Source organism: Dendrobates tinctorius, unplaced genomic scaffold (assembly GCF_039654945.1).
Source record: "Dendrobates tinctorius isolate UK_male_01 unplaced genomic scaffold, ASM3965494v1 ptg000060l, whole genome shotgun sequence".
NCBI lineage: Eukaryota > Metazoa > Chordata > Amphibia > Anura > Dendrobatidae > Dendrobates > Dendrobates tinctorius.
The window spans coordinates 40,067,673-40,090,758 of record NW_027361728.1 but is presented as its reverse complement, the minus strand read 5'-3'; the positions used below and the strand labels follow the sequence as shown (position 1 = coordinate 40,090,758).

Sequence of the window (23,086 nt, the reverse complement as noted above, 5' to 3'; positions counted from 1 at the left end):
AAATAAAAAAATGGTGACTAAAAGATCATGTTTGTGGAAAAAATACGAATTATTTATTTTCACGCCCGGGCATTATAAACCTCTGTGAAGCACTGGGGGGGTCAAAGTGCTCACCACACATCTAGATAAGTTCCTTAGGGGGTCTAGTTTCCAAAATGGTGTCATTTGTGGGGGGTTTCCACTGTTTTGGTACCTCAGGAGTTTTCCAAACGCGACATGGTGTCCGATCTCAATTCCAGCCAAAAACGTCAAATGGCGCTGCTTCCCTTCCGAGCTCTGCCATGCGCCCAAATAGTGGTTTACCCCCACATGTGGGGTATCAGCGTACTCAGAACAAATTGCACAATAACTTTTACGGTCCTGTTACCCTTGGAAAAATAAGAATTGAGGGTGAAAAGATCATTTTTGTGGAAAAAATATGATTTTTTAATTGTATGGCTTTATGTTATAAACTTCTGTGAAGCCCATGGGGGTTCAAAGTTCTCACCACACATCTAGATAAGTTCCTTAGGGGGTCTAGTTTCCAAAATGGTGTCATTTGTGGGGGATTTCCACTGTTTTGGTACATCAGGGGTTTTCCAAACGCGACATGGTGTCCGATCTCAATTCCAGCCAAAAACGTCAAATGGCGCTGCTTCCCTTCCGAGCTCTGCCATGCGCCCAAATAGTGGTTTACCCCCACATGTGGGGTATCAGCGTACTCAGGACAAATTGCACAATAACTTTTAGGGTCCTGTTACCCTTGGAAAAATAAGAATTGAGGGTGAAAAGATCATTTTTGTGGAAAAAATATGATTTTTTAATTGTATGGCTTTATGTTATAAACTTCTGTGAAGCCCATGGGGGTTCAAAGTTCTCACCACACATCTAGATAAGTTCCTTAGGGGGTCTAGTTTCCAAAATGGTGTCATTTGTGGGGGGTTTCCACTGTTTTGGTACATCAGGGGTTTTCCAAAAGCGACATGGTGTCCGATCTCAATTCCAGCCAAAAACGTCAAATGGCGCTGCTTCCCTTCCGAGCTCTGCCATGCGCCCAAATAGTGGTTTACCCCCACATGTGGGGTATCAGCGTACTCAGGACAAATTGCACAATAACTTTTAGGGTCCTGTTACCCTTGGGAAAATAAAAATTGGGGTGAAAAGATCATTTTTGTGGAAAAAATATGATTTTTTAATTGTACCGCTGTACGTTATAAACTTCTGTAAAGCCCTTGTGGGTTCAAAGTTCTCACCACATATCTAGATAAGTTCCTTGGGGGGTCTAGTTTCCAAAATGGGGTCACTTGTAGGGGGTTTCCACTGTTTAGGTACATCAGGGACTCTCCAAACGTGACATGGCGTCCGATCTGAATTCCAGCCAATTTTGCATTGAAAAAGTCAAACGGCGCTCCTTCCATTCTGAGCTCTGCCATGCGCCGAAACAGTCGTTCCCCCCCACAAATCAGGTATCAGCGTACTCAGGACAAATTGCACAATAACTTTTGCAGTCCAATTTCTCCTGTTACCCTTGGTAAAATAAAAAAAATTGAACCTGAAGTATTTTTTTTGTGAAAAAAAGTTAGATGTTCATTTCTTTTTAAATATTCAAAAAAATTCCTGTGACGCACCTAATGGGTTAATAAACTTCTTGAATGTGGTTTTGAGCACCTTAAGGGGTTCAGTTTTTAGAATGGTGTCACTTTTGGGTATTTTCTATCATATAGACCCCTCAAAGTGGCTTCAAATGTGATGTGGTCCTAAAAATAAAATGGTGTTGTAAAAATGAGAAATCGCTGGTCAACTTTTAACCCTTATAACTTCCTAACAAAAAAAAATTTTGGTTCCAAAATTGTGCTGATGTAAAGTAAACATGTGGGAAATGTTACTTATCAAGTTTTTTGTGTGCCATATCTCTGTGATTTAAGGGCATAAAAATTCAAAGTTGGAAAATTGCGAAATTTTCAAAATTTTTGCCAAATTTCCATTTTTTTCACAAATAAACGCAAGTTATTTGAATGAAATTTTACCACTAACATGAAGTACAATATGTCACGAGAAAACAATGTCAGAATCACCGGGATCAATGGAAGCGTTCCAGAGTTATGACCTCATAAAGGTACAGTGGTCAGAATTGTAAAAATTGGCCCGGTCATGAACGTGCAAACCACCCTTGGGGGTGAAGGGGTTAAATAGGCAGACTGACTGATTACTCGTTTGTACATACCTGTGATGATAATTACAGGACACACCTTAGTTTAATATGTCCCTTTGGTCAAATTATAATTTGACCAATTTTTTTTTACATTTCTCTCCAGGAGTACCATCTTTATTCTCCAGATCATTTTCATAATTTTTTTTATATTTCTGTTGAACCACAATTAAAAAGCAATGTTTGGTTTTCGTTGATATTCACTAAATTTAAAATTATTTTTATCAGTTTCAGGTTATATCAGTGAAAATTGTGGATTTTTCTTACTTTAACAGAAGGGTACCAATGATTTTGTCAAAGTGCATCAAGTCTATATAGAGAAATCCATGATTAAGCATTGTCATATTATATTATCCAAATTTCGCATCATATTAAAAAAAAATTCAATTTCAAGAGAAGTCTTAACAGTTGAGCTACTTTACATTCACTGTGCACAAATACCATGCTGAATTCAGCAGTGAGCATTTCTGTCTGTGAGCTGTGGGAAACAGATTGCTGATTCACAGTCTTGTGGCGTACCTGATGTACTTCCAGCATTAATATATCTAAGAGACTCCACTGACCATAGAGGACTACAGCTTCTGAATACTGCCTAACCAGCAGCTCTTAGGTATTCCCTAAGTGTCTGACCACAACACTCATCTGCATTTATTTTTACAAAGCAAATATAAAGTTTAATTTAATAAATGGGTTTTCCGACCCCATTGTCATTCTTTAAAAAAACAACTGTGCTGTGCTACGTTCCCAGGATAAGCTTTGATGTTGCAGAATTTCAGTACCATTTCTGCACCTATTATTTAACCCCTTCATGACAGGAGGTATTTTTGGTTTTGCATTTTTGTTTTTTGCTACCCTTCTTCCCAGAGCCATAACTTTTTTACTTTTCCGTCAATATGTTTTTTGCAGGACGAGAAGTACTTTTGAACGACACCGTTGGTTTTAACATATCATGTCCTGGAAAATGGGAAAAATTCAAAGTGCAGTGAAATTGCAAAAAAAATGTTTTGTTTTGCTTTTTACTAGGTTCACTAAATGCTAAAACTGACCTGCCATGATTCACCAGGTCATTACGAGTTCAGAAACACCAAACATGTCTAGGTTCTTTTTATCTAAGTGGTGAAGTGAAATTCCAAACTTTGTTTAAAAAAAAATTGCACCATTTTCGGATACCCGTAGCATCTCCATTTTTGGGGTGGGGGAGGGCTTATTTTTTGCATGCTGAGCTGACATTTTTAATGATACAATTTTGGTGCAAATACGTTCTTTTGATCGCCCGTTATTGCATATTTAATGCAATGTCGTGGTGGCGAAAAAAACGCAATTCTGGCCTTTTGATATTTTTTCTCGCTACGCCATTTAGCGATCAGATTAATCCTTTTTTTATTGATAGATCGGGCGATTCTGAATGCGGTGATACCAAATATGTGTATGTTTGATTTTTTTATTGATTTATTTTGAATAGGGCAAAAGGGGGGTGTTTTGAACTTTTGTATTTTTTTAATTTTTTTTTAGATTTTTAAAAACATTTTTTTTCACTTTTGGCATGTTTCAATAGTCTCCATGGGAGACTTAAAGCTGCCATAACCCAACCGGCTCTGCTGCATACAGACGAAGATCAGATCGCCTGCATGTAGCAGAATTTCTGACTTGCTATGAGCGCCGACCACCGTGTGGTGGTCATAGCAGTCCGGCAGAGACAACCGTAGAGGTCTCCAGATGACCTCTGGTTGTTATGCCAACCCATCTGTGACCAACGATCACGTGACGGGGGTCACCGGTGGACGGATTTCCGGCGCGATGGCCGGAAATCCATGTTAAATGCCGCTGTCAGAATTTGACAGCGGCATTTAACAGGTTAACAACCGCTGTAAGATCGCGATTCCTCTGGTGGCTGTTAGTGGCACATGTCAGCTGTTCAAAACAGCTGACGTGCCGGGAAAGGTGTGGGCTCATCGCCGGAGCCAGCAAAAACAGGGGGAGGCGACCAATGACTGATAGACCAGTCATTGGTCATTAAGGGGTTAAATTAGGCTACTTGCAGTTTTTCACTGTGTTTTTGTTTACATTTTTTTAACCCCTGAGGGTGATGTCATGTTAATGACGGAGACAATTTTTGCAATTCTGACCACTGTCACTTTATGAGGTTATAACTCTGGGACGCCTCAACGGATCCCGGGGATTCTGAGATTGTTATTCGTGACATATTGTACTTCATGTAAAATTTCTTCAGTATTGCTTGCATTTATTTGTGATAAAAACAGAAATGTGGCAAAAGTTGACGAGCAATTTTTCATTTTTCCAACAAAATTTACAAAACCATTTTTTTAGGGAACCTCTGAAGTGCCTACATAGTGAAAATCCCCCACAAGTGACACCATTTTGGAAATTAGACCCCTCAGGGAACTTATCTAGATGTGTGGTGAGCATATTGAACCCTCAGGTGCTTCACAGAAATTTATAACGCTGAGCAATAAAAATAAAAAAAATCAAATTGTCCTCACAAATATGTTTTCAGCACAAAATATTGCATTTTCATAAGGGCATCAGGAAAAATTGCACAATACAATTTGTTGAGCAATTTCTCCTGAGTATGCCGATACCCCATATAAGGGAGAAAACCACTGTTTGGATACACGGCAGCGCTCAGAAGAGGAGCGCCATTTGACTTTTTGAATGCAAAATTTGCTTGAACAGTTGGGGAAGCAATGTCGCGTTTGGACAACGTCTGATGTGTCTAAACAGTGAAAATCCCCCACAAGTGACACCATTTTGGAAACTAGACACTCAGGGAACTGATCTTGATGTATGGTGAGCATATTGAACCCTCATGTGCTTCACAAAAGTTTATAACGTTGAGCCGTAAAAATAAAAAAATCCCACAAATATATTTTTAGCACAAATTATTGCATTTTCATAAGGGTAACAGGAAAATTGCACCATACAATTTGTTGTGCAATTTCTCCTGAGTACGCCGATACCCCATATGTGGGGGAATATACTACTTCTGAGGTACAGTGCAAAGCTCAGAAGGGAAGAGGCGCCATATTGGAGTTCAGATTTTGCTGGAATGGTTTGAGGGTGCCATGTCACATTGGCAGAGCTCCAGAGGTGTCAGAGTTTTATACCACTGAGTGGTGAAGAAAGAATAAATTACATTTTTACCACTAAAATGTTGTTTTAGCCCCAAGTTTTTAATTTTTCTAAGGCCGGGGTCACATTGCGTTATGGCAGTCCTTCAGACAGACTGTGTTATAACGCGGTGTAACGCAGTCCGATAACGCAATGTGAACCTAGCCTAAGGGTTAATAGGATTTTTTTTTACAATAAGCTGAGGCAGGGGCGGACACTGACAGCTTGGGGCCCCTGTGCAAGAACTGTGTCTGGGCCCCCCTCCTTTCATGGCATCAAAGCTACATGTGTGTGTATATATATATATATATATATATATATATATATAATAAATTTTATTTCTATAGCGCCGACATATTCCACAGCACTTTACATTTCAGAGGGGACTTGTACAGACAATAGACATTACAGCGTAACAATAATCACATAGATCATAACAGATACCAAGAGGAATGAGGGCCCTGCTCGCAAGCTTACAATCTATGAGGAAAAAAAGGGAGACACATGAAATGTGTGTGGTAACAGTTGCCCTGATTGTATGGACCAGCCATAATGTTAAGTGTGTAACAGTACAGACGCAGAGGGCTAATGGATGCATAAAGCATGTGGGAACATGATGCGGGGAACCTGGTTATGGTAAAAACTTTTGACTGTGCCACATATGGATAGATTAGTTTAATGTGTTGAGGCGGTAGGCCAGTCTGAATAAATTAGTTTTCAGGGCACACTTAAAATTGTGGGGATTGGGGACTAATCGTATTGACCTGGGAAGTGCATTCCAAAGAATCAGCGCAGCACGTGTATAGTCTTGGAGACGGGAGTGGGAGGTTCTGATTATTGAGGATGCTAACCTCAGGTCATCAGCAGAACGGAGGGCGTGGGTAGGATGGTATACTGAAACAAGGGAGGAGATGTAGGGTGGTGCTGAGCCATGAAGAGCTTTGTGGGTGAGGGTAATAAGTTTGTACTGGATTCTGGAGTGGATGGGTAGCTAGTGTAATGACTGGCACAAGGTAGAAGCATCGGTGTAACGATTGGCGAGGAATATGATCCTGGCAGCATTCCAGACAGATTGGAGGGGGGAGAGTTTGGTAAGAAGGAGACCGATTAGAAGAGAGTTACAATAATCGAGACGAGAATGAATAAGAGAAACAGTAAGCTTTTGCGGAGTCAAAAGTAAGAAAAGGTCGAATTCTAGAAATGTTTTTGAGGTGCAGATAACAAGAGCGAGCCAGTGATCGTATGTGGGGGACAAAGGAAAGCTTGGAGTCAAGCATGACCCCAAGACAGCGGGCATGTTGCGGGGGAGTAATAGTGGAACCACACACGGAAATGGCAATGTCGGGTATAGGTACATTAGTAGCGGGAGGAAACCCAAGGAGTTCAGTCTTTGACAGGTTCAGTTTCAGATATAGTGAGGACATGATGTTAGACTCAGCGTTTAGACAATCACTGGTGTTTTCTAGAAAGGCAGGCGTGATGTCAGGAGAAGAAGCATATAATTGGGTGTCATCAGCATAGAGATGGTACTGGAAACCAAATCTACTGATTGTTTGACCAATAGGGGCAGTGTACAAAGAGAAGAGGAGGGGGCCTAGGACTGATCCTTGAGGAACCCCAACAGTAAGGGGAAGACGAAAGGAGGAGGAGCCAGTAAAAGATACCGTAAAGGAGCGGTCAGAGAGATAGGAGGAGAACCAGGAGAGAAAGGTATCCTTGAGGCCAATGGAACGGAGCATAGTGAGGAGGAGCTGATGATCCACAGTGTCGAATGCTGCAGAGAGATCCAAGAGAATTAGCATGGACCATTTGATTTAGCTGTTAGTAGATCATTAGAGACTTTAGTGAGGGCAGTTTCAGTAGAGTGTAAAGAGCGGAAACCGGATTGGAGAGGGTCGAGAAGAGAGTTAGGCCGGGGTCACACTAGCGATTAAATCGGACGAATGCAATGCGATAAAAAAAATCGCATTGCATTCGTCCCAATGTTATTCTATGGGGCAGCTCACATCATGCGATTTTTTTTATCGGATCCGATCCTCGAACTGATATATATATATCCACACAAACATACATGTATATATATTACATAGTCTCCTTTATTATGTATATTGCCGTCCCCTATTATACAGTGCCCTCTCTTGTCATGTACAGTACTGTCCCTTACATATTGGATTATATAGAGCCCTGTTTTTTATTACATACCATCCTCTCTTGTTAGCTGTATAAAGCAGTGATGGCTGATGGAGCATGGGAAAGCGTCCTTTCTAATGGAGGAGCTGATGGACTGGTAGTTTGATCACCGGCTCCTCGATCAACAGTCATTTTATATCTAATAAGAGAGGGGACTATGTAATAAAAGAGGGTGCTGTGAATAACAAATTTAACAAGAATACAATATGTAAGAGACAGCACTATACATAACAGCAGAGGAAGCTATATAATAAGGGACGGCACCATATATAACTAGAGAGGATGGTACGTAATAAGGGACAGTGTTATACATAATAAAAGAGGAAACTATGTAACTAAAGATGGTGTTATACAGAATTAGTGAGTACTCTATATACTAAGGGACTTTGTTTTACATAATAAGTACGTACACTATATACTAAGAGACTTTGTTAGACATAATAAGCGATAATAATGTCTTCCTCCACCTCCCCCTATTACTAAGGCCATTATAAGTCCCCCTTCCTCCCATCCCAATCCGCCCAAACCCCTCATTGTCCTCCTCCCCTCACATCCCATTATTGTCCTCTCCCCCACCCCATCATTGCCCTCTTCACCACCTCCATCATTTTCTTCTCCTCCACCACCCCCATTACTGCCCTTTCCACCACCACCATCATTGCATTCTCCCCCACCCCATCATCATTTCTTTTTCCCCCACCACCCCATCATTGCCCTCTCCATCACCGCCATCGTGGCCTTCTCCCCATCATGGCCTTCTCCCCATCACGGCCTCCTCCCCATCACCCCATCATGGCCTCCTCCCCATCACCCCATCATGACCTTCTCCCCATCATGGCCTCCTCCCCATCACCCCATCATGGCCTCCTCCCCATCACCCCATCATGGCCTCCTCCCCATCACCCTATCATGGCCTTCTCCCATAACCCCATCACCCCATCATGGCCTTCTCCCCATCACCCCATCATGGCCTTCTCCCCATCACCCCATCATGGCCATCTCCCCATCACCCCATCATGGCCATCTCCCCATCACCCCCATCATGGCCATCTCCCCATCACCCCATCATGGCCATCTCCCCATCACCCCCATCATGGCTTTCTCCCCATCACCCCATCATGGCCTTCTCCCATAACCCCATCATTGCCTTCTCCCCATCACCCCCATCATTGCATTCTCCAAATCACTCCCATCATTGCCTTCTCCATCACCCCATCATGGCCTTCTCCATCACTCCCATCATTGCCTTCTCACCATCACTCCCATGATCCCATTAATGTCTTCTCTCCATTACCCCATCATGACCTTCTCCCATCACCCCATCATGGCCTTCTCCCATTACCTCAGGGCCCAGGCATCATGGCCTTCTCTCTCCATCACTGCCTTCACCTCATGCCCCCATCATTGACCTTCTCCTCCAGGGCCAGGCAGCTCCACCTACACACACACACAGACACACTCAGACATACATACACACACATTGACTGACACACACACTGACTGACACACACTCACACACAAACACTCACTAACACACACACACACACACACTGACTGACACACACACACTCACACACAGACACCACGCCACCTCTCTCCGCTCTCACCTGTCTGCAGCATCGCTCTGCTACAGCAGCGGCCATTGAATGATGATGTCATTCAGCGGCACGCTCCTCTGTGTCAGAGATGGCAGGCAGGAAGCAGGATGGATGGATACTTGCAGTTCCGCTCCTACAATTTTCTCTTGCAGGCAGCGGAGCTGCTTGGATCGCTCCCTGCCCCTCGCTGCAAAACTGCTGCACATGAGGGCACTCTGGCCAGAGGCCCCCGGAGCCTCGGGCCCGGAGAAAATGGCCATATTGTCCTCCTCATTAGCTGCCTTGCAGGGGCCACCTGGAGCCTCTGGGCCCTGGTGCAACGCATCGGTTGAACCGGCGGTATGTCCGCCCATGAACTGAGGTCCATTTTTTCATGAGTGTGCCAATACCTTACATGTAATAGGGAAATATTTTTCAGGCACAACGAAAAGCTCAGAAGAGAAGGAGCGCCTGATTTTACTGTTATGGTTTGCTGGTGCCATGACCCACTGGGAGAGCCCATGAGGTGCCAGAACAGCAGAACCCCCCATAAGTGACCCCATTTCACAAACCACACTGCTCAATGAATTAATCTAGGGTTGCAGTGATCATATTGACACCACGGGTGTATCACAGAATTTTATACCATTGGGCAGTGAAGACAAAAATAACTACATTTTTACCACAAAAATTTTGTTTTATCCCCAGATTTAACATTTTCACTAGAGTGGGTAAAAATTACACCAAAATTTTTCCCACAATTTCTCCTGAATGTGGTAATACCCCATATGTGGCTGTACAGTACTACTTAGCCATACGGAGAGACTCAGGAGGAACAAATCGCTATTTGCCTCATGAAGAGCAGATTTTCCTGGAACAGATTGCGGACCCCATTTGGGAATCTAAAGCCCTCTGGGAATTTATCTACAGGTGTAGTGACGATTTTGACTCCATGGGTATTTTCCAGAAACAAGCAGCAATGAATGTTGTTGAGTGAAAATTGCAAACTGCCGTTGTAGTGACCAGTATGCTGTAGTAACCAGTACGTTGCAGTCACGTTATTCCTAGCCCGTGCTTCTGGAGGCATGCACCCGTAAGTTAAGCAGGCTCTCATTACTTCAGAAATGCCAAACGTGGACATATTATGTGGTTTAGGTACACTGTGGGGGTTCAGAAGGGAGGGGGGCATTTGGATTTGGGAGCACAGAATTTGCTGAATTTCTTTTGGGGAATGAGGAGCCATTTCGCTTTTCCAGAGCCTTTGTGCTTCAAGTAACATGAAAGCCCCCTATATTTCCATAAACAGATGACGGACCTGAGCCAGGGCTTCCATATTTTGTGGATTGAACTGAAGCTTTTATTGGGAACATTTTACATAACGTTTAGGATTACATTTATCCGGCGCTCTACACTGACCACTTAGATTGGGATTTCCATCTAAATCTCCTAGTGACGATTCAGATGAGGTATCCATTCACTATAATGAGGCAGCAGAGTTACTCTGGACTCCGTCTGGCCTCTGTTCAGTGGTGTTCTTATTTTCAGAAGTGCATAAAATTGTGGCTAACTTCACTTTTATGCAATCCTAAAAGGATGGACACTGCCGGATCACAGGTCACAGGGCATCTACAGTGCCTCCATCTGCCTCATTTTAGGGAGTCTTCCGCCAGAGGTTCCATCTGAATCAAGAGCCGAGCCTTACTGTGATCTTTAGGAGGTAAAATGGAAAAATCAACAGCATATGAATAATTGGTTTTATTTATTTTTTACGCCGTTCCTCATGCGGAATAAGTGATTAGGATTAGGTGACTTTATTCTTCGTGTTGGTGCGATTAAAGGAATTATATCAGGTTTTTATGTTTGGCTGCTGTCACACACTAAAAGATGCTTTTATTGCAAAAAAATAGTTTTTTGCATCACCACATTTTGAGAGCTATACTTTTTCCATATTTTGGCCTACAGAGTCATGTGATGCTTGGTCTGTGTAAAGAATTTGATTTCCATCAGTTACACTACTGAATACTAAGGGGCCCGTTACACATAGCGATATCGCTAGCATTATCGCTGTAACGTCACCGATTTTGTGACGTAGCAGCGATATTGCTAGCGATATCGCTATGTCTGATACTTATCTCCGACCGGCTCCCCCGCTGCTCATCGCTGGTAGCGCGAGAACGTCCTGGACCATTTCTCGTCGGGCGCTTCCTGCTGGGCTTCCTGTGGCGCCGACGAACGACGCGTGGATGCAGGCCGGAGGACGACAGGATTGCCGCGTCTGACAGGTAAGTAGCGACCCCCGACCCCTGCTATGTCGCTGGTGAGATCTGCCTGTGTGGCAGCTCACTAGCGACCACTTAGCGATGCACCAGCGATCCATATCGTTGTCGGGATCGCTGTTGCATCGCTAACTGTAACGGTACCCTTAGTTTTATAACTAGAGCAGGGATGTCAAACACACAGGGGGAGCAATATTACAAGCTTGTACAAAGTTGAGGGCAAACCGTGATATTTATTAATCAATGGCCCCACATAGTGCTCAATACACTAAAATGGACCCTCATAGTGCTCCATACAGTATAAAGGCCCCATATATTGCTCCATATAGTGCTCTATACAGTATAATTGCCTCACATAGTGCATCATACCGTGTAAAGGGTTCCACATAGTGCTCCATACAATATAATGGCCCACATAGTGCTCCATACAGTATAACGCACCCTACATAATGCTCCATTCATTATAATGGGCCCCACATAAAAAAAACCTCGGCCCGTATCCCTGCTGCTCTGGGACCCACCCGGCGTTGACATATGCGTTGAGTTTGATATCTGTGAATTAGGAGATTGTTGGATAAAATATTACATCGTTGTATTTTAGTCATTATAGCTATAATATTGCATGGACTCTAAGGTTCTGTAAACTATATATTAGTAAACCTTTCCATTCCAGGTATTTAAAGACCATGATATTGATGGGCTAACTCTTCCATTACTGACTGAGGATCATCTCTTGGACACAATGGGGCTTAAGCTTGGACCTGCACTGAAAATTCGTTCACAGGTAAATGAAGACACAATCATCATATTTATGAAATACATTTTCTGTCTCACTGTTTCCTGACAATGTTCTTTACAAAAACAGAACGTAAAGGTAAAATTAATATGGTTATTATATTGATGGCTCACTAGTTAATACTATTGCTTTACAATTCGTTATCTGTGATTGAGACCTGACCAAAAGCAGCATCTGCATGAGTATTTGTGCATGATAACACAGGCCCCATTCTCATACATAAGAAAAAAGGACACAGGACACCGAGTTCTAAGTTTGGCATAAAATGGCCATGGCGTTTATTTTGAGTTACTCAACAACCAATTTTATTTCATCATAACCATTAAAAACCATTAAATATCTCCATCACTGAATAAAATTATTACTCTCATGACTCAGTCCTCCCTAAAACAGGGAGATTATCTCACAAATAAACGACACGACAATACAGTGAAATACTTTTAACAGGGCAGGAGGGAGGGATCTTCAAATTTTCTTGAGGTAAACTGAGGTAACTGTCTCACACAGCTGATTATATAACAAGTTCTTCCCGCTCATACTCTGTCAGCCAATCAAAACAGGTTAAAAAAAAAGAGCGGGAAGCCAAATCTGCCTGACAACAGGGAACCTGCTCATGAAATATCACAGCTTACTGAAACATTAACTCTTTGTAAACCAGAGCTTAACAAACCAACTGAACACCATCAAATTAATAGTTATGGGAGCCGCGTTATCATGCGACCCCCCCTGTATTCACTAAGGGGAGGGCGTTCATTACTTGTGTTTGATGAGCACAGATGATATTACACCTCCGTTCCCTTGTTGCCTCTCAAAGACTATTCTTGAATTCAGTGTCCTTAATCTCATCTCTGCAGAAATACTTGTAAATATGTCTTCATAATCTCCCTCATAGACTACTGCAAAATAGTTCTCTGTTCCCTCCCGTCATACATATACATTAAAGAATCATCATCAACTCTACTGCCTTCCCATTTCTGCATTTCTAGCTAATTAATTGCAAAATGCAATGACATAGAAGATTCTCTAGTATTTGCAAGATCTTCACTGCTGTTCAAGATTTCTTCGGTTCACCCACTACTCTGAAACAAGCTTCCCCAACATATCAGACTCTTCTACCAGAAAAAATATCCTTCAAGAACAGCTAACGCTGACAGTTGCAGCCCCCAGCTCTCAGTTTTGCCTGGATGGTTATCAAAAATACAGGGGAACTCACGCTGTTTTTTTTTTTTTAAATTATTTATTTAGACCACAGGCACCGATTGATGAATACTTCCATCAGTCGCTGCCTGCTCTCAGTGTTATTAGTGTCAGCAGGCGTAGGCTGATCGGAGTAGTAGTTCCATCAGCTGAGGCCAGTGTCCAGAGGTAAACTTACAGAGCTTACTCCAGAGAAATGGGAGCAGAACGGAGCTTACTCCAGAGATATGGGAGCAGAACAGAGGTTACTACAGAAATATAGGAGCAGAACAGAGCTTACTCCAGAGATATGGGAGCAGAACAGAGCTTATCCCAAAGATTTGGGAGCAGAACGGAACTTACTACAAAGATATGGGAGCAGAACCGAGCTTACTACAGAGATATGGATCAGAACAGAGAAAACTCCAGAGATATAGGAGCAGAACAGAGCTTACTACAAAGATAAGGGAGCAGAACCAAGGTTACTACAAAGATATGGGAGCATAACAGAGCTTACTACAATTATAAGGGAGCAGAACAGAGCTTACTCCAGAGATATGGGAACAGAACCGAGCTTACTACAGAAATATGGAAGCAGAACAGAGCTTACTCCAGAGAAATGGAAGCAGAATGGAGCTTACTCCAGAGATATGGGAGCAGAACTGAGCTTACTACAGAAATATGGGAGTAGAATAGAGCTTATTCCAGAGATATAGGAGCAGAGCCTACTCCAGAGATATGGGAGCAGAACAGAGCTTACTACAGAAATATGAGAGCAGAACAGAGCTTACTCCAGAGATATGGGAGCAGAACAGAGCTTATCCCAAAGATTTGGGAGCAGAACTGAACTTACTACAAAGATATCAAAGATATAGGAGTAGAACCGAGCTTACTACAGAGATATGGATCAGAACAGAGAAAACTCCAGAGATATGGGAGCAGAACAGAGCTTACTACAGAGACAAGGGAGCAGAACCGAGCTTACTACAGAGATATGGGAGCAGAACAGAGCTTACTACAGAGACAAGGGAGCAGAACCGAGCTTACTACAGAGATATGGGAGCAGAACAGAGCTTACTACAAAGATAAGGGAGTAGAACCGAGCTTACTACAGAGATATAGGAGCAGAACAGAGCTTACTACAATTATAAGGGAGCAGAACAGAGCTTACTTCAGAGATATGGGAGCAGAACCCAGCTTACTACAGAAATATGGGAGCAGAACAGAGCTTACTCCAGAGAAATGGGAGCAGAACGGAGCTTACTCCAGAGATATGGGAGCAGAACGGAGCTTACTACAGAAATATGGGAATAGAACAAAGCTTATTCCAGAGATATGGGAGCAGAGCAGAGCTTACTACAGAGATATGGGAGCAGAACAGAGCTTACTACAGAAATATGGGAGCAGAACAGAGCTTACTCCAGAGATATGGGAGCAGAACAGAGCTTATCCCAAAGATTTGGTAGCAGAACGGAACTTACTACAAAGATATGGGAGCAGAACCGAGCTTACTACAGAGATATGGATCAGAACGGAGAAAACTCCAGAGATATGGGAGCAGAACAGAGCTTACTAAAAAGATAAGGGAGCAGAACCAAGCTTACTACAGAGATATGGGAGCATAACAGAGCTTACTACAATTATAAGGGAGCAGAACTGAGGTTACTCCAGAGATATGGGAACAGAACCGAGCTTACTACAGAAATATAGGAGCAGAACAGAGCTTACTCCAGAGATATGGGAGCAGAACAGAGCTTACTACAGAGATATTGGCGCAGAACCAAGCTTGCTATGGAGATATGGGAGCATAACCGAGCTTACTACAGAGAAAAGAGAGCAGAACTGAGCTTACTACAAAGAAAAGGGAGCAGATCCGAGCTTACTATAGAGATATGGTATATAGTGCCTTTGCGAAAGTATTCGGCCAGCTGGAACTTTTCAACCTTTTCCCACATATCATGCTTCAAACATAAAGATACCAAAAGTAAATTTTTGGTGAAGAATCAACAACAAGTGGGACACAATTGTGAAGTTGAACGAAATTTATTGGTTATTTTAAATTTTTGTGGAAATACAAAAACTGAAAAGTGGGGCGTGCAATATTATTCGGCCTCTTTAACTTAATACTTTGTTGCGCCACCTTTTGCTGCGATTACAGCTGCAAGTCGCTTGGGGTATGTCTCTATCAGTTTTGTACATCGAGAGACTGAAATTCTTGCCCATTCTTCCTTGGCAAACAGTTCTAGCTCAGTGAGGTTGGATGGAGATCGTTTATGAACAGCAGTTTTGAGCTCTTTCCACAGATTCTCGATTGGATTCAGGTGTGGACTTTGACTTGGCCATTCTAAAACCTGGATACGTTTATTTGTAAACCATTCCATTGTAGATTTTGCTTTATGTTTGGGATCATTGTCTTGTTGGAAGACAAATCTCCATCCCAGTCTCAGGTCTTTTGCAGACTCCAACAGGTTTTCTTCAAGAATGGTCCTGTATTTGGCTCTATCCATCTTCCCATCAATTTTAACCATCTTCCCTGTCCCTGCTGAAGAAAAGCAGCCCAAACAATGATGCTGCAACCACCATGTTTGACAGTGGGGATGGTGTGTTCAGGGTGATGAGCTGCATTGCCTTTACGCAAGAACATGAACATATCGTTTGTCATTGATGCCAAAAAGTTTGATTTTGGCTTCATCTGACCAGTGCACCTTCCTCCACACGTTTGGTGTGTCTTCCAGGTGGCTTGTTGCAAACTTTAAGCGACACTTTTTATGGATATCTTTGAGAAATGGCTTTCTTCTTGCCACTCTTCCATAAAGGCCAGATTTGTGCAGGGTACGACTGATTGTTGCCCTATAGACAGACTGTCCCACCTCAGCTGTAGATCTCTGCAGTTCATCCAGTGTGATCATGGGCCTCTTGGCTGCATCTCTGATCAGTCTTCTCCGTGTTTGAGATGAAAGTTTAGAGGGATGGCCGGGTCTTGGTAGATTTGCAGTGGTATGATACTCCATCCATTTCAATATGATCGCTTGCACAGTGCTCCTTGGGATGTTTAAAGTTTTGGAAATCATTTTGTATCCAAATCCGGCTTTAAACTTCTCCACAACAGTATCACGGACCTGCCTGTTGTGCTCCTTGGTCTTCATAATGCTCTCTGTGCTTCAAGAAGAACCCTGAGACTATCGCAGAGCAGGTGCATTTACACAGAGACTTGATTACACCTTGTTTCAAAATTTCCTTGAAGCTCTACCTCAACCACCTTTCTGAATCTCTGTTATGCCTCCATTTCCTCCATCTTTCCTAAACTTTACATTTTCCAAATGCCTTTGCCATGTAGAAGACTGAGACGCCACAGCAACACTTTCCACTTGACTGAGCCATACCTTCTCTTCCAGGCACTGAACTACCTAGTAGGAAAATGCAACCTCTATACTTCCCTGAGACCGAGTATACGTCTTTTTGAAAATCTGTTAGACTTTCAGATTACGTTTCCAATTGGTGTAGACTTTTTTGTAAAGAAGAAGGATGGCTCTCATAGACCACGCATAGACTATTAGGGCCTTAATAAAAACACGCTGAAAGGCTGTTATCCATTTACTGTCATCTTTGAACTATTTGACAGGTTTAAAGATGCTACCATTTCCACTACATTAGACTTGCAAGGAGCTTAACCTAATCTGCAATAAAAAGAACAACGAATGATCAATACCTGTGATTGCCATTATAAGTATCTCATCAAGCCTTTCGGATTGTGCAATCTACCAGCTATGTTCCAGCACTTTGCTAACTAAATCTTTTGTGATGTTCCTATACCAATATGTCTTTGTTTATCTGAATGATGTCCTAATGTTCTTGAGAGTCCTAGATTCATACAGTCATCATGTTTGCTTCATTTTCAAGGGACCGCAACAAAACCATGTCAAAGGCGAGCTACAAAAATATCTGTTTGTGCTCTAAACTACCATTTCTCATAGTTTTGTATATGGACCCAGTGAAAGTTTCAGATAATATATTCTTAATTGGCTCTTCAAAGATTTCTAGGCTTTTCAAACCACTACCACCAGTTTATTAAACACTACTCCCAAGTGGTAACTCGTCTTATGGCTCTCACTTGGAAGGGCACCACTTTTTGAAAATGGTCAAGTTCTGCTGTTCAAGCAACTTAAGCCTTGTTTCTACACTGCTCCTGTTCTACACAACCCTGATGGTTACAGGCCAATTCCCCTAGAAGTAGATGGATGTCCTGTTGGTGTAGGAACCGTTATATCACAAAATTCTATAAATTCTGGCTGTGGTTTGTTCTAAGAAATTCTCTCTGGCTGAACTGAATTACTCCATTGGTAATCACAAACTAAGCCATAAAATTAGCTCTGGAAAATGGTGTAATCTACTTGAAGGAGCAAAGTTTCTGGTGACCATGCATATGGATCATAAAATCCAGGAGAATCTTCAGTTTGCCTATTGGCTGCATCCACGTTAAACAAAATAGTTACTCTTCTCATTTTTGACTTACCGTTTTTTTTGTGTGGGTGCTCTGAAAGAATCTAACAATATCATTACATATATAATAATATATGTAATGATATAACAATATCATTCTCCTCTGCCTATCACCCTCAAAGTAATGAACAAACTGAGATATGCAATCGATCTAAGGAGAAATACCCATGAATTTTCTCTAACTGTCATCAAGATAATTGGATGGATTTGCTCTTTTAATTCAAATTTACTCATACAAATTCAGTTTTAGTCATATGGAAAATCTACCTTTATCACAGTGTATGGTCAAGACCTTCATTTCACTGCCAATCACATCAGAGTCAATTTTCTGCAGTGAACAGTGTCTCTCTGGACATTCACAAAAATTGATTGAAATGCAATCCAATGTTGCCAGCAGTCAAAGCAAAGAAGAATGCTGGTAAACATTGTCAACCTGTTCTCAACATCACTCCTGGTGATAAAGCTTGGCTTTCCAGCAAAAATATTTTTAAAAATTCTTCTTAAGGCGCTGGGCCCAATTTCATCATGGACCATTCTAGCTTATTCAACAACTCAACCCAGTAACTTTCTATCTCAAGTTAACTCCCATATTAAAAATTCCAAATGTTTTGCATATATCCTTACTACATTCTCCAATCCTTAGTACATTCTCTCCTATTTTGAACACAGCATCTACTTCTTCCTCTGATCCTGACAATGAGTATAAGATCAAAAAAAATTCTGGACTGTAAGAAAGTGCATAGGAACCTCTTCTACTTGGTAAAATGAAAGTATTTTTGGTCCAATGTCGCTCAGGAGGTTTCAGTTCAAACATCCTCTTCTGTTACAAACATTTCTGGAAGGGGCCATAAAAGTATGGATCCTGTTCTAACTTGACCAGACAAAAGTGCGGGGCCTTTCTCCCTTCTCCTTTGGTTGTCTCACTTTGCAGTTGTCCAAGCTGGGTTCCTCAGATAAGTTAGCGAATTCTTCTGACATCATCCCACTAGGCCTTTTTTATATTAAAGGGAACCTGTCAGCAGGATTGTGCACAGTAACCTACAGTCAGTGTCAGGTCAGCGCCATTATACTGATTAAAATGATACCTGGGATGATGAAAGCCATCTTGTGGTTGTTGTTTAATCTTTATTTTCAGTTTCGAGTTAATGATATGCCCTGTTCGTGCCAGTGGAAGCATGGTTGAAAAGCAATGAATGACTTTCATTTGTTCATTTTCATAGATTTTTGATTTATTATTACTTTTGCCAGATTCAAGTTATTTCTGTCACCATTGTGGGTTTTTCTGTCATTAAACAAGGGGTACCAACAATTGTGTACGCATAGTTGAGCTGTTTAATCTACATTAATTTAATTTTTTTTCTCTCTGATCTTCTTTTTCCAGATCTGCTGCCGTTTGGGTAACATATTTCATATGACAAGCCTACCATTACCTGGTCCTTTGTCGTCAGCAGCTCCAGTGCCCTCTGATCAACCACCAGAAGTGATATCACCTACCACATGCAGCAATAGTAACACAACTGCACCTAGCCCATGTGCTCATGATTCAGACACTTTAAGAGCTACTGATGTGTCAACATCTGAAAATAAAGAAAATCCTTGTGATTTGTCATCTGCACTAACTGAATTTCCAGTGAATTTGCTAAAAGTCTGAATATCATATGTTAAACTTTACAACAGGCATAGAATTTGTACATAGAAGTCTTATGTTTTTAAAAAGACCCTGTCAGAACAATTTTGTAATATAAAGTTTATTAAACTAATACCTTTTGTAAAGAAATCAGCTTTGATGTTCTTCTTTAATCAGTAGAGTTGAGCGACTTTGGTCGGATCGGGTTTCATGAAACAAAATTTGTTTCAGATGAAACTGGTCCGACTAGGGCAAAAAAGTCGGAGTTTCGTCCGAAACCCGACCCCAATGCAAGTCAATGGGAAATAAAAGTCGGCATTGAGCGGATGACATTCATCCACTCAATGACGACTTTTATTCCCCATTGACTTACATTGGAGTCGGGTTTCGGACGAAACTCAGACTTTTTTTGCCCTAGTTGGACCAGTTTCATCTGAAACAAATTTTCTTTCATGAAACCCGATCTGACCAAAGTCGCTCAACTCTATTAATCAACATTTCAAAATTTCTTCTAATTAAATTTCGGTGCACAGGGGCCAGACTGTGCACTAGGTGTGTCTCCTCCCTGTCTATGATTCCCCAGCCCCTCCGCCTGCCTCCGGTCCTTGAAAACAGGTTATTGCTTTTTCAGTGATCTGCCTCCTCTATAATCTCCTCTTCAAACAAAGAGGGCAGACAGAGGGGTCGGGGAATCACAGACAGGGAGGAGAAGAGTCAGTGCACAGTTGGCCCCTGTGCACCAAAATCTAATTAGCAGAAAGCGTCAAATGGTGATTAAAGAAGAACAACAAACCAGATCAATTGATCAAATGTATCAGTTTAATCAGTATTACAGTGCCATTGCAGCCATGTCTTTACTTTACATTACAAAATTAAGCTGACAGGTCCTTGTTACGGTGATTGTGCAAAACTTTATAGAATGATACATGCCACCCATTTGATAGAATACATTATTTTATGGGGTGTTGGCCACAGTAGTTAAGATGCCAAAAAGTGGGTAAGTTATCCAATTGCAATTTGCTTGGCAGCTTTAAAACTCTTGGTTTTGACTTTACATACACATATCATGTATAGATTAATTATACACTGTTTTCAATGTTTAAATTACTGTTAAGTCTGTTAACATGTGCTGTCCTACTTTTGTGTTAATAGGTATTTTTTAAATTGTTTTGTCAATGTTTTTGATGTGTTTAAGAAATGTTTTTAGATGTTTTTATTTTTTTAATAAATGTTTTCAGCCGCTTTTTATTATGGAACATGTATAATGTTCTTGGAATGTTGTATGCTATATAGATTAATCAATCTGACACATTTGATAACTCCTCACACCCGATGTTCCAGACACTTTTCAAAACTGTTTAGTGAGGTGTAAAAAGTATCAAAATATATACATTTTTCAGAAGTATGCCAGCTGTTTGATGCAATTTGAATTAGATTTTTTTCAACAATTAATTTATTTGAATAGGATCTGATCTGCAGTACCTGCAAGTGGCCATTAAAGGGAACTCGTCAAAATTTCACATGCACTCAGATCTATAGACAACACGGTATAGACAAAGCTCAGCAGAATAATTCATAGGTTTGTGGGAAAAGATTCAGTATAATTTGTATTTGATAGCTCCTCACACCCTCTGTTCCAGACACTTTTCAAAACTCTCTAGTGAAGTGTGAAAAGCATCAAAATATATACACTGAAATATATTCATGCCAATCCCTGGTGATTGTTTTTATATGATAGCAGTGGGCAGTCCTGCTCAGTGATTGACAGCTATGCATTGATGTAACTAGAGTCTGATGGGCCCCAGTACAAGATTTGGACCATTCTGATATATGTGACTGAGCACTCCGCCCTTCACCATGTGGTGATTTTAATTACAGCAGATTCCTCCCGACCCATAAATGCAGGCTTTACTGACTGATGTGTCCACATTCACCCAGGAATTCAGATATCAGCCTAAAGGGGGTTTTACACATAGCGATATCGCTAGCAATATCGCTAAAACGTCACTGATTTTGTGATGCAGCAGCGATATTGCTAGCGATATCGCTATGTGTGATACTTACCTCCGACCGGCTCCCCTGCTGTCCATCGCTGATCGCGCGAGATCGGGCGGCTCCATTTCTCGTCGTCAGCTTCCTGCTGGGCTTCCTGCTGTGACGACGAGCGACGCGTGGAAGCGGGCGGGAGGACGTCAGGATCGCTGTGTGTGAAAGGTGAGTATCGTGCGCTGCATCGCTGCTGCATCGCGATGAGATCTTTCTGTGTGAAAGCTCACTAGCGATCATTTAGCGATGCACCAGCCATCCTGACTGGGTCGGATCGCTGATCGGATCGCTGGTGCATCGCTAAATGTAAAAGGGCCTTAAGGGCAGAGACACACTGGCGTATTTCTCGTGTGATAATTGCATCGCACTGCACAGACTGGCTGGCACCTCTCCTGACCTGAGCATTACAGCGTGATGGATTGCTGCAGCTGTCAAGCTCAGGTCAGGAAAGCCGACAGCCAGTGCGAGTTTTACAATGCGATTCTCGGATGAGAAATACGCCAGTGTGTCTCTGCCCTAAGAGAGGTATTCACACTGGTTAGGGACCCATCAGTCTTTGAGACCACCTTGACGATGGTTGATGGGCAGACATTATTTGGCCAAATTTTGTGCAAAGAGTTTCATTCATTCTATCCTAATATTAAAAAGCCATATTGCTATTCATATCTATAATAATAAATGCCCTAAGCAGCTTCCGGTTGTAACAACTTCCGTCCAGTTGTAACCGGTGACGTCACCACACACACACGCACATGATAACCCTCAACACACCACACCGCCTCAACACACACTCCTCTCACCTTTCACCTCCACTCACGTCCACTCACTCTTTCACTCCACATACGTTCCTTTCTCTCACTCCGTTTCTCATACTCACACCGTCATCGTCGCTGCCTGACATCTTCCTCCGCCGCCGCGATCCTGGATCCAGACGTTCTCCAGGCCGCCGACATGTTCTTGCGACGACGCCATCTTGGATTTCGTGAAATCCCGCGATATTAAAGATGGCGTCGCCGCAAGAACATGTCGCTGGTGTGGACGACTCGGGATCCAAAAAGATGGCGTTGGCGAAATCTCGCGAGATTACGCCGACGCCATTTTGGATCCCGATGTCGTCCACGCCAGCGACATGTTCTTGCGGCGACGCCATCTTTAATATCGCAGGATTTCACGAAATCCAAGATGGCGTCGTCGCAAGAACATGTCGGCGGCCTGGAGAACGTCTGGATCCAGGATCGCGGCGGCGGAGGAAGATGTCGGGCAGCGACGATGACGGTGTGAGTATGAGAAATGGAGTGAGAGAAAGGAACATATGTGGAGTGAAAGAGTGAGTGGACGTGAGTGGAGGTGAAAGGTGAGAGAAGTGTGTGTTGAGGCGGTGTGGTGTGTTGAGGGTTAACATGTGCGTGTGTGTGTGTGGTGCTATCGCATCCTCCCGATGCGATAGCATCGGGCCATAATCTAGTTTCATATATTTCACATTGACATGCTTTAGCACGATAAATTGCAACCTTTTTTCTATATTGTATATGAAGGTAGCTGCCCATGGTAAGCACCTCTTCAGACTAGTTTGGATGTGCC

The 23,086-nt window shown here is 42.3% G+C and overlaps 1 protein-coding gene across 1 annotated transcript in view; it reads left to right on the top strand.

The window, feature by feature from the left end:
• The window catches only part of SAMD7 (sterile alpha motif domain containing 7), a 79,810-nt gene extending 60,146 nt beyond the window's left edge, over positions 1–19,664 (top strand). Inside the window, 2 exon segments of the mRNA XM_073578905.1 lie at positions 12,034–12,144; positions 19,214–19,664. Coding sequence (XP_073435006.1) covers positions 12,034–12,144; positions 19,214–19,483 — 381 coding nt within the window. The 3' untranslated portion in view covers positions 19,484–19,664.
• The last annotated feature ends 3,422 nt before the right edge of the window (positions 19,665–23,086 follow it).